Raw genomic sequence first — 13,199 nt, forward strand, 5'->3', positions numbered from 1 at the left:
CAAGGACATAATAGTCAAATTAAAGAAGCATATCCCACTGACCAAATCTGGAACAATTTGAGCACCAAAATAATTAAGTAATTATTACTTATTGTAAGGAATTACTAATAGTACTTTTGTAGAATTGTAATAAGGTTAATGTACTAAGGAGTTCTAAATCATTGAAAAATGTGTAAGTCCTTGTCAATGATAAATAAATAAACAAATTGGGAAGAAGGGAGGTCCTTTGCTTCAGTAGGATGCCAAGGGCCTACTAATAAATGTGGAAGGAATGTTGGAGTTGGAAAGTCTCATTTTGCAGCCGTCATGGTAGGATCAGGTAGGGGAGAGGATTGGGCAGGAATCATCAGTGGATGCTAAAATGAGGGCAGATTTTTTGATGAGGAACAGAATATTTGCATGGTCTTAAAGTGTATCCTCTCAGACTGCTTTTAGTTTAGAAAATAAAGGTATACAGTGGAGAAATCAAGCAACAACTTTATGGGGTGTTCCTGCGGGACACCCAGAGAAGGACACAGCATTATTTATGCAGTATTCCAATTATGAGGAAGCATCAGACAAACATAAAATGTGGAAGTTGTAATTAAAAAGTAGGAATGAGACTGTATTCTTTTAAAATGTTGGTATAATAAAAGAGAAAGAATGGCTGTGGAAAATGTTCCAGATAGAGAAGATTAAAGAGATGTGATAGCTAATTGTAATATCTCATCCTAGACTGTATCCTGTACTGGATTGGGGGAAATGCTACAAAGGATAATATTAGATCAGGTGGCAAAATTAAAATGTGAATGGTAGACTAGATTAGATGAAATATATCAAAGTGAATTATGAAGTTGATAATAGCACTATGATTGTGGAAGAGAATATTCCTAGTCTTAGGAAATATACACTGGAGTATTTGGGGGTAAAGGACCATGACATATGTAGTATATCCTTAAATGGTTCACAAAAAAGTTGTGTGTGTGTTACAGAAACAGAACAAATGATAAGGCAAATAGGAGGAAATGCTAACATTAGGTGAATTTTGGATAAAGCCTATGTGAGGATCTTTGTACTATTTTTATTTTGCAACATTTTATAAATTTGAAATTAGTCCCAAATAAAAAGTTAAGAAAAAGAAACTAAAAAATACTTTCCCAGGTCCCTCCTCTGGAGATCCTGATTCAGTGGGTCTGAGATAGAACCTGTGAATTTGTGTTTTTAACAGTTCCCCAGGTGATAACATCAGAGAAGTTTGGGAACATTGCTTAAGGCATTGTGAAGAACAAAAGAAAATAAAAGAAAAACTTAGTGAGAAGTGGGCAAAAATTGTTCTTATTCTTTAAAAAGAAAAGCTGATTTTGCGAATCAAAGTCCATTTAACACAAGGTTGGTGTTAGGCAATATTTAGACTAAATTATTTTTCAACAATATATGTTTCCTAAGGGAAGTAGTGATAAGTAACAGCCAGCAGGGCTTCTGTAGGATTGTCATGCCTGGTGAATTAACCTTGTTAGGTTTATTTGATAGGCATAAATAAGAGTCTTTTTTCTCTTCCTCTCAACCTTTGGAGTCAAATAGATGCAGATTCAAAACCTGCCACTTAACTAGCTTAGATCAAATTTCTCACTTTCTCAGCTTCCTCACTTATATAATGGATATAAAATACCTAGTTGATAAAGATTGTCATGAGGATCAAAGATATTATGATATATAAATTCCTTGTGCTTAGATTTTCAAGTTGTAATTAAGTATATATCTGTCTTTATATGTTTCAAGGGCTACAATTTAAAAAAAAAAAAAGGGATAGACTTACTCTGTTAATTCTAGAAAGTAAAATAAGGATCCGTGAATTGAAAATACGGAAAGGAACATGTTTGGTTACTAATGAAGAACTGTGTTATAAGCAAAACTGCCTTAAAAATACAGAAGTGTTACAATGAAAAAATTTGTAAATAATGTAAGGTGATGGGTTTTAACTAAACTTACTGTGATAATCATTTCACAATATATACCTATATCACATCATTACATTGTACACCTTAAAATTAAACAGTCTATCTCAATTATATCTCAGTAAAACAGGGGGGAAATTTTTTTTTAAATAGGAGTGACCACTTCTGGATGAAGACACTCACTGGGGTAGATGCTGAGCTCCTTATCCCTTAAGAGGCGTGTTACTGAAGGGACTTTTATCTTCACAGCAGTTTAAGTTAGATCATCTCTAAGGCCCCTTTTCACTCAAGTTTCTGAGATGCACATGGGAGGACCCTAATTAGTGATTGTGCACTAAAAAGGTGTGCTTAGGGAAAAAGTTTTGTGTATCGATCAGTACTTCTCAGGCCATACTTTCTGAGGACCAGTTTTTAAAAAAGAAACTAACTCCATTCTATCAAGACATCATCAGAGAGCCTTTGGCTCTTTCTTCAACCCTAAATAAAGTAACATGAAAAATCCAGAGAGAACTGTATATCTTTTGTACATCTGAACTCTCTTTTCAATGGCTTTTAAAAATGAAGAACTATAAAGAGAATTGTCATGGCCCTATCTTGCCATTGTTATTTGAAAATTGTTTAATTGATGTATATGACTAAAACTCTCTAAATTACTTTTTCTCATTAAAATTTCCTGTAACAACAACAAAAAAAAATTTCCTGTAACAGGGAGAAGGACAAATGACTAATTATATTCTTCAGCCCTATCTTGGGTGTTTGGATTCTCTCTTGAAGCTGCTGGGGTTTTTTCCTCTTCGGTTGACTTTCTTCATAAATTTTAATTTGGGGGCAGTGGTTATGAGAATTAGAAACTTTTAAACTTTTGAAGAGCCATCCAATGCCTGCGTATGTAAGAGGTTAGCTGAACTGATTAGATAATACTGTAGAATTAATAAAATCAAGATCACAGGGTATATCATTAATCTTGGTTCAGATATCCCAAATGAATGTAGTTGGTCACAAAGGGATCTAGTGTTTCTATTCTTACATGGTAGGAGTCTTAAAATCAAGGCCTTCAAAAGTAAAAACTATTAACAAATGTTGCTTTTAAAGGAATTTATTTTATTGAAACATTAGCTTTTTCTACACCTCCCTTCATGTAGATTATAAATTAGGAAAATAACAAAATTTTAAGGGTTGGTTCACATTCTTATCAAAGCCAAGTCCAAAGCATTACATTATAGCTCCCTTTGAAAAGAGCATGTAATTTGATATCACTGCCTATTTCTTAAATTCTGTTGACTAGAATTACCTACAACCCATGTCTTGGGAGATTTTTATATGCATTTGCCACTAGTGTGGTCCCCAGAACTGCTGAGTCTGAAACTCTGGGATGGAGCCCAGCAATCTGTATTTAACAAGCCCTCCAGACCCAATACATGGTTTCAATAGCTTTAACCAGACCTCAGTATTGCAGTATAGAGCTCTGTGATGTCAGCAATCAGAAAGAACATTGCACCTTCATTCATGTCACTGCTAACCCAACCAAGCATGAATGCTCAAATAATTTCCAGTTTGTATCTGCTAAAGAATGTTCAGTGAAACCTAGTGGAGGCTAAAGATTGAAAATGGAAGCAGTATATAATGTTTGTTTGTCTGAATAACAGCTGACATATTAAGAAGGACTGAAGTGAGAAATTGAATATCAGGCAGGAATTTTATAACTAAATAGTAGTAAGCAATGATAGGAAGAGGAGAGGACTGCCTTAAAAGTCAGGTCAGGGCCCCATATGAATGAATTTGAGTAACAAAAGAACCTTGTTCTTCTCACTTCATAGAATATTTCAGTAATATTTGTTAAAGCTAAATTTCAAGAAAGCAGTTTTACAAAGAAAAATGGCTATGATACTCTCCACATTATTAACCTCTAAACCTTAAAAAAGTCCTGCTTTTTAAAAACAACTTTTGCTGTTATCTATATTACCAACTTAGTGGGAATTTTGGAATATCAAGTAGACCAACATAAGCTTTTTCTTTTGTCACACAATGGGCTTTCGTTACATTACTCTTATCTAAATGCATAAAGTGGGACTTCCTGGCAGTGCAGTGGTTAAGACTTCACCTTCCAATGCGTGGGGTGCGGGTTCCATCCCTGGTCGGGGAGCTAAGATCCCACATGCCTCACAGCCAAAACACCAAAACATTAAAAAAAAAAAAAAAAGCAATATTGTAACAAATTCAGTAAAGACTTTAAAAATGGTCTACATCAAAAAAAAAATCTTTAAAAGAATGCATAAAGTAATGGTATATATATGTTGCATATACAATATGTTAGTAACCCTGTTACCATAAACTCAGATATTCTTTTCCTAAAACTTACTGTGGCTTAAAAACTACAAGGTACAAGACTTTAGAATTGCATATGAGTCCATTGCAATGAAGAAGAAATATCCAGGACTCTTTGGAAATCTACTAGAATGAATCTGCATGGAACTTTTTTTTAAATCTCTGGAACTGCTGGCTTTAGTAATTGGTTTAAGGACTATGAAAGGATCTGTGTGGGTAACATCTGCCTTTATTCTTTAGTGCTGATATGGATTAAAATATTACATATACCTTTACTTCATTTCCTGTAGGGTTCTGAGTTAATTTTAATAACCTAGATACATTTGGCCAGTAATATGTGTTTTTCTTCCTTAGTGTATTTGAGTTTAGAAATAAAGTTTATAGTAGTCAGTGATTACTCTAATTTGATGTTTTCTTATTTCAAACAGCTAGTTAAAGGCCTTCAGCAAGAGCTGAATCGATTATATTCCCTTTTCTGTTCTCGGAATCCAGACTTTGAAGAAAAAGGGGGTAAAGTCTCAATAGTGTCACATTCCTTGGGATGTGTAATCACTTATGATATAATGACTGGCTGGAATCCAGTTCGACTCTATGAACAGTTGTTGCAGAAGGAAGAAGAGTTGCCTGATGAACAATGGATGAGCTATGAAGAACGTCATCTTCTTGATGAGCTCTATATAACTAAACAACGGTAAAATACCCTAATCTCTTAAAAGAATTTAAAATGTCTTCATGGAATCACTGGACTTCTTAGGTGAAAACTTAAGATTTTCATAGTAAAGAAAAAAATACATTGTTTCGGGTACAAAGATTATTGAATAACATGCCTAATCAAGCTAGAGACTTAATTTTCTTACTAATTAGGTGTTTTCCTATAGTATGGAATGAATTATTCTTCCATCTTGCTCTTTTTCCTTCTGTCTTTTCTTCACAGTTTATTAGGAGTGAAATCTAAAACTTATTCCAAGCTGAGTCACTTTGTAGAATCCATACTGAAAATGTTTACTAGCTTGTAATCCTTCATAGTTTTACTGATCTTAGAGATGGGCCTTCACCTTTCTTATTATTCTGAAAATAATTTTAAAGCCCTTTTTTTGTTGACATACATATTTTTGACAGATTTTATAATTATCATTTGCAGCCTTCCTGATACTATCTTTTTTTTTTTTTTTAAAGAAGATGTTGGGGGTAGGAGTTTATTAATTAATCAATTTATTTTTTGCTGTGTTGGGTCTTCGTTTCTGTGCGAGGGCTTTCTCTAGTTGCGGCAAGGGGGGGCCACTCTTCATCGCGGTGCGCGGGCCTCTCACTATCGCGGCCTCTCTTGTTGCGGAGCACAGGCTCCAGACGCGCAGGCTCAGTAGCTGTGGCTCACGGGCCCAGTTGCAGTTGCTCCGCAGCATGTGGGATCCTCCCGGACCAGGGCTCGAACCCATGTCCCCAGCACTGGCAGGCGGATTCTCAACCACTGCGCCACCAGGGAAGCCCCTGATACTATCTTTTAATTCTTTGCTACATTCCTATCTTCATCTCTAGTTACGTGCTCTTTTGTTCTCTTAATGATCATCTGATTGATTCTAATAGAACAGTGAAAAGTCACTCATTTTGATAGTTAGAATTATATAAAAACAACAATTTAGCTGACTTAAATTTTCACTCAGGAAGCGTTGAATTTATTTTTGTCTCATAGAAGTTGTCTAAGGATTTCATTTAGAATTTTATTAAGTACCATAGGAAAAATATATAAATTTTTTAGTGTCAGAAATAATTGATAGTTTTGAAAGAAAATGTCATGTTGGCAAGCCTCAGAGCCATACTTTAGACATAAAATCCAGTAAAACAAATTTAACAGACTTAGATACAGAACATTGTAATAGGAAAAAGTTGATATAACCCAAATGTTCATCAGCAGAGGAAGGTTAAACTGTGGTTTATCTGTATGATGGACAATTACAGTTGTTGTAAAGACTGAAGTAGGTCAGGAGACAAGTGAAAAGATTGCTAAGATTCATTATTAACTGTAGAAGAAGGAAAGATATAGAATAGTGTATGTGGTATGAACACTTGCTGTGTTTTTTTTTAAAGATGTATATATGCTTGTATGTACCTCACATTTTACTAAAGGTTTCCCCAAAAAAGCTATTAACAGCATGTATTGGACGAATAGGGGTACTTTTACTAATTATTTCATAAACTTTTTGTTTTAGCCCTTTTTTTTTTTTTTTTTTTTTTCTGGCCGCTCCACACGGCTTATGGGATCTTAATTTCCCAACCAGAGATCAAACCCGCACCCCCTGCTTTGGAAGTGCGGAGTCTTAACCACTGGACTCCCAGGGAAGTCCCTTCATAAACTTTTAGACTTTCTGTACTACAGCAGGTACATTTATTAAATTCTGTCAATAAGGATTAATTTGAGGGATTGGATGATGGGTCATTATTTTATTCTTTATGCTTAGTGAACTGGTAAACATCTAATACTTATGAAATTATAAATATGAATGTGTACATAATCTCATACTCCTTTCTAGGCTGAGAGACATAGAAGAACGGCTACACGGATTGAAGGCATCATCTATGACACAAACACCTGCCTTAAAATTTAAGGTAAGGAAAGACAGGTGATATTTTCATTGTTGATCTCAGGGTTTTTTTCAAACATCATTTGAAGCATGATGTTAGGGTTCAAATGAAATCCTAATTATTCTTTCAAATGATTTTTTTTATTTAACAGTTACAGTGTGTTGGACACTGCTGGTTTCTGGGTTTCACTAAGAATGGACAAGATGGTTTCCTAGCCCTCAAAATATGTAACACAGTGTTACCGGGTCTATTGGCAGTATAAAGAATGATGTATGCATAAGAAGGAGGTTTAATTTTGCCTGTAAATGTTTACAAATGAATGACATTTTTACTTAATCTCAGTAAATTGGATATTGCCAAGTAGAGGAAAGGAGAAATGCTACTCTGTTCTTGAAAGAAACAGCATAAACAAAGGCGTGGAGGGATATACCTTCATAGTACGTCCAAGAAACACCAAATAATCTTAAATAGTGAGAAAAGAAAAACAGATCTGGTAAATATCTAATATTTAGAATTTAACAAATCTCTGTGACCAACTAGTGGTATATGGTAAGAAAAATAACTGGAATTATATCAGTGATGATTCCAGGGATGGAAAGCTGACATTTTAATCAATAAGAACTGTATGATAAAAGCACAAGATGAGGTGCACACAGTTAGTTTGGAGCAAAGTGAGCAAACCAGTTTGGCTAGACTATACAGGATAAAGGGCATGGAGACTGTAGGAAAGCAGGAAGAGCTAGAAAAAGAGACCTTATGTGAGCATTGGAATAGAGCTGTCGAAAGCAATGGTTTAGAAAAATAAAAAGTTGCAGAGAGACATTGACATTGACCTGACCATTGGAGAAGACACAGCCTATACCTGAATAACAATTTGTTTGCAGTGTTAAATGCAACATGACATAAGTTTCCTAATACTCATTTCCAGTTGAATATATGCCCACGTCTAGTGTACTATATTGTTTCTTCTTGATATCTTTTATCATGGGAACTTAACATACAGGTTAAGTGATGGAATGATGCAAAAATTCTTATTGAATCTATCTCTATGACTTATAAAGGTTTTTTTTTTTTTTAACTTATACATTTAAAAGCCATATGGTAAAGTTATAAGATACATTTAAAAGCCATAAGGTGGGAGGGAGACGCAAGAGGGAGGAGATATGCGTATATATGTATATGTATAGCTGATTCACTTTGTTATAAAGCAGAAACTAACACACCATTGTAAAGCAATTATACTCCAATAAAGATGTTAAAATATAATAATAAAAATAAAATAAAAGCCATAAGAGCATGGTCTTTGGAGTCACCCCCCACCTGGAATTTGAGTTCCATCTCTACCACCATTATTATGTATAATCAATGTTAAATATGTAGCATTGATCTGATAGTAAAAGTAAACTCTTCTATTTCATGTACTGGGTTTTGTACTAGAGAGTTGAGTACAATCCACTAAGTATATTATTATCTCAAAATTCAGTTATCACATTACGAGAATTGATGCCCTATAATTGTGTATCCTTCTAACACATAGTCATGTAGTCTAATAATATGAATTTTTAATTTAATTACTTACAGAGAAAAAAATATAGAAATCTGAAATTTAAAAAGGAATATATGATGAATTAGCAAATTAATATTTAGTACTCCTGAGTTCTAAAAGAAACAGAGGTCTTTCTATGCCTGTTAACTGGCAGATGGATTTACTTTCATAAATAAAAGTGTTAGATTTGTCACACATTACCATTGAACTTTCAAAAGAGGAAAAAAATGTCAACAAACATTGGTCTAGAGAGTGGGAAGCTTTGGTTGTGATCATGAGGCTTTGCCACTAACTAGTTGTGTAACATTAGCCAAATCAAAATCAGTTAACGTCTCTGAATTCATCTGTTTATTCATCTCTAGATGAGGCGGTTAGACTAAATGTCTAAAGCTCTTCTTCACCTTTAAAATTATTTGATGGATATAGATAACACTAAATCAATCGTTACTCTTATCTGAGAGAGAATAATTCCTTTGTGTGTTTGTCTACCAAACTGCAAACCAATCATAAACAAAGAAAGAAAAGTTGGCATATCCAATTCTTTATTTCTTGTCTTAAATTCTCAATTACCTGTTAGGTGTGTTACAGATACCTTAAACTAATTATGAACAAAAACATGATTTACTTAGAGTATCTGTTACAATTAATGGATTAATTAATATCTTCCCAGTCAGGCAGACCCAAATCTTGTGAATTGCCTCTGGCACCTTCCTTATCCCCATCTCCATTCATTCATGTTGATTCCATTCCATCCTAATCTCTCAAATTTCCATTTCTGAATGGAACAGCTTGTCCTCTTGGGTGCAGATTATCTTTTGCCTAAACTCTTTCAATAGTTTTCTAACTTGTCTCCAAGTCACTAGCCTCTTAATTTTCCAGTTCATTCACAAGCTGCTACCAGATTTACTAACCTACTAAAACATGGGTCAAATCCTATTGTCTTTCACTACCTGTAAAATAAATTAAGCCCAACTCTTTTAGTCAAACAGTCAATGTTCTGTACATTCTCATTCCAAGCTACGTTTTCCCCACACTCAATTTTCAACCATATCAGGTTACTTTTATTCTCTAAATTAAGCCAGTTTCTTTCCTCCCTCTGCTTTAGTTCATGTGGTTCTATCAGTATGGAATATCCTTCCAGCCCCAGTATATCCCAACCCCAACTTTGGAACTTTGGAAATCCTTTTCATCTTTTATGGCCAGTGCAAATGCTTCCTCCTTTGTAAAGCCCTCAAAGTTGGGATTAATTATTCCTTTGTCTACTCTCCTGTAGCACGCTTTCCCTCTATTATGCACTATTTTATTCCGCCTCTCCCGCAGGATTGTAAACTCTGAGTGCAGAAGCTCTGCCTTATTGGTCTTTATATGTTTTAGAATACCTAATATACTATTACTTTACACAAAATAGTAGCTTAATAAATCTTCCTTCTCCTTATTCTCATTCTTCATTTTCTATTAGATTTAAAGATAAGGAAGTTGCTCCTGGATAGACTGTTTAGAATAATTAATGGTTGTTATATAGTTAATAAGTAATGCAGATACCATCTAGACAAAACTCATTTAAAAAGATATATATTTGGAGATAAATTTATTATCTGTATTTTACCATATATTATGTTGTACCCAAATTCTTTGAAAAACACTTCACTACTTTTAAAATTTAGGATGACTTTATCATTGTAGGTTGAAAATTTCTTCTGTATGGGATCCCCACTGGCAGTTTTTTTGGCATTGCGTGGCATCCGCCCAGGAAACACTGGATGTCAAGACCATATTTTGCCCAGAGAGATTTGTAACCGATTACTAAACATTTTTCATCCAACAGATCCAGTGGTGAGTTGCAAATATGGACATTTATCTCTCAGTATTAAATTTTTCCTAAGAGACTCTGTAAGAAATCTTTCAAGGTACTGCTGAATTTATGAGAAAGCGTTCATTTACAGACATCTCTTGTAGATACTGTGTTTTTTTACAAACAAGGTTTGTGGCTACCCTGCGTTGAGTAAGTCTATTGGTGCCATTTTTCCAACAGCATTAGTTTTTAATTAAGGTATGTATGTTGTTATTTTAGACGTAATGCTGTGGCACATTTAACAGATATAGTGTAAACTTAACTTCCATATGTACTGGGAAACTAAAAACTTTGTGTGATTTACTTTATTGCAGTGATCTGGAACCAAACCTGCGGTATCTCCAAAATATGCCTTTATCTATTACATTTGCATGAGTTCATATTTTTAAAATATTGGTTCTTTGATTAGTTTAGGGATCAGGAAATAAAATACCTTAAAGATGTTCTGTTTATGTTGTATATATAGGATGAAAGCATAATGTAAAAATATTATCTTTAGACAATCCAAAAGACAGGAGTCATCTGGACTTTCAAACCTTAACCAGTTGTAATACCAATAATGTAGCAACCATAAATTTTAAAAATCTCACTTTAAATACTTTTTTCTCTAAAGTATGCTGCAACATTGAAATGTGATTGGTAGATCCTCTTAGAAATGAAAATATTTAAATATTATGTATTAAACATAGAAAAGTGGAAGAATTTATTTTAGCTTGGTGGAATTATGACATTTTGGATTTTTACATTCTCTGTATGTTTGTACTGTAAATAAATTTTTTAATGTAAATACTCCTAGGATCTGTCTGCATCCAGGTAACCAGTTTAACACCAAGTATGATTTTTGGATGAGAAAAATTCTTCCTTAAATCCTCTTGGGGACAAGGCTAGATATAACTAGATTTAAGACAAACTATTTTAAATAGCATTTATTCTCTGAAAAATAGCTTTATATAATTCTATAAAGTCTTTTAAAAGATCTTTAGCTAGTACCAAATAAATATAACATTGACCAAACACCAGAATTTTAGAAAATTTCTCATATGTTAAAGAATCAAAACGGTTATATCTAAGAAATTTCACTGAAATGGAATCTAGTATTAGATTCAAATACTGACTGCACGATCTTGGCCAACTCACTTCTGAGACTATTTCTTATCTATATGTTGCAGATGATAATATTTTACCTCATAGGGTTATTAGGATTAAGTAAAATGTGTGCAAAACACTCAGTTAGACCTTGAGTATTTTGTTAATATGCATTCATTTAACTCACTCTTCTATAACTTGAAGGTGAACTTGAGATCATAGGTGAACTCTAAACTTTCAGTATATACCCTGTACTTTGTACAGTCTTAAACTTTGTTATTCAGTTGGCCCTTGAACAACTCAGGGGTTGGGGTACACCCTGTGCTCAGTTAAGAATTGGGGTGTAATTTTACAGGAAGCCCTCTGTATCCACGGTTCCGCATCCACAGATTCAACCAACTGCAGATCATGTAGTGCTGTAACATGTAATTATGGGGGAAAAAAATCCACGAATAAGTGGGCCCACGCAGTTCAAACCTGTGTTGTTCAAGGGTCAGCTGTATTATAAAGGAGGGTTCCAAACTTATTATTACAAATTATTTTTATTATTCATTTTATAGTTCTTCTGTGAAAATTTATTTTAAATAGCTTATGTCAGAATTGTGCTAGGCAGTTTTTCCAAAGTTATCTATTCTTCCCAACATCCTTGTGAGGTAGTAGGAAGTGTTATCTCCTTTCTATAGCTCAGGAAACTGAGGCTCTGAGACCTTGTGACTTGGTGAGTGTCATATAGTTAATTAGTGACAGAGGCCAGAATATGAACTCAGGGAGTTCTGATGCCAAGTCCATTGGCTTTTCTGCTGTATCATTCCTACTTCACATTAGACAAATGGTCTTATACCATCATCTCGTGTTTGTTACTATATGAATCTACTTGAAAGTAGGGCTTACTGGGAGCTTAGATATTAAACATTGACCTTATTTGCTGTGTTCCAGGTTACTGCTTACTGCTTCAGTTTTGTGTGTGAGACTAATATAAATCTAATTGCTGGATGATATCAGAACACAATAAAAATGAATATTTCTCTGAAAAACAAATGAGTGGGCACTATTAGCCTAGACTAATTGTTTTTTTATAATCTCATCAAGGATCTATAATTAGACAAACTACATATTATTAACAGTGAAGAAATAAGAACGCATGTTAAGAATATCAGGTTTTTAAACATTTGCTAAGGTCTACTGAGCATGCAATAAAATGAGAATGAACAGTTTACTAAAATCCAAGCATTGTACCTTAATGTTTTGTTTCTTTGAATTTTTTTTTTAAATCAAGGCTTATAGATTAGAACCGTTAATACTGAAACACTACAGCAACATTTCACCAGTCCAGATCCACTGGTATAATACTTCCAATCCTCTACCTTATGAGTATATGAAGCCAAGCTTTCTTCACCCAGCAAAAGAACCTACCTCAATTTCAGACAGTGAAGGCATTTCAACAATACCAAGCCCTGTGACTTCACCAGTCTTGTCCCGCCGACACTATGGGGAATCTATAACAAATATAGGCAAAGCAAGCATATTAGGTAATTTCTTTTCAGTATTCCTTATCAATGAATTTAAGCACTTTTATATAGACATTAAATTTTAAGTACTTGGAAATACCCTATGTATTACAAAACATCCAACAGTTAATCCTTATGGTTAGTGTTAACCACCTTCTCACTGTTCATATTTGAGGGCAAAAGCCCTAGAGTTCTCTTAATTAGATCAGATCCTGTAGTTAAAGAATATGAGATAGCTGGATGCACAAAAAAAGATCGGGGAATCAAGTCCCTCATTTTAATCTTGGCCCCATCACTTACTGTGAGATCTTGGGAAGTCACGTAGTTTTTAATGCTCTGCTTCCTCATCCATGAAATGAGGGAGTGCT

At 34.1% G+C, this 13,199-nt stretch overlaps 1 protein-coding gene across 13 annotated transcripts in view; it reads left to right on the top strand.

Moving 5' to 3' along the window:
* The window catches only part of DDHD1 (DDHD domain containing 1), a 91,677-nt gene that overhangs the window by 67,174 nt on the left and 11,304 nt on the right, over positions 1-13,199 (top strand). For 10 of the 13 annotated variants that reach the window (XM_067735391.1, XM_067735409.1, XM_067735428.1 and 7 more), the window contains 4 exons: positions 4,688-4,950; positions 6,788-6,863; positions 10,069-10,218; positions 12,600-12,852. In XM_067735391.1, the coding sequence (XP_067591492.1) occupies positions 4,688-4,950; positions 6,788-6,863; positions 10,069-10,218; positions 12,600-12,852 (742 nt within the window). The remainder of the gene's footprint in view (positions 1-4,687; positions 4,951-6,787; positions 6,864-10,068; positions 10,219-12,599; positions 12,853-13,199) is intronic. The other 3 variants (XR_010942912.1, XM_067735495.1, XM_067735485.1) reach the window with 1 other exon arrangement.

The sequence above is a fragment of the Pseudorca crassidens genome, chromosome 1 (genome assembly GCF_039906515.1).
Source record: "Pseudorca crassidens isolate mPseCra1 chromosome 1, mPseCra1.hap1, whole genome shotgun sequence".
Classification (NCBI taxonomy): domain Eukaryota; kingdom Metazoa; phylum Chordata; class Mammalia; order Artiodactyla; family Delphinidae; genus Pseudorca; species Pseudorca crassidens.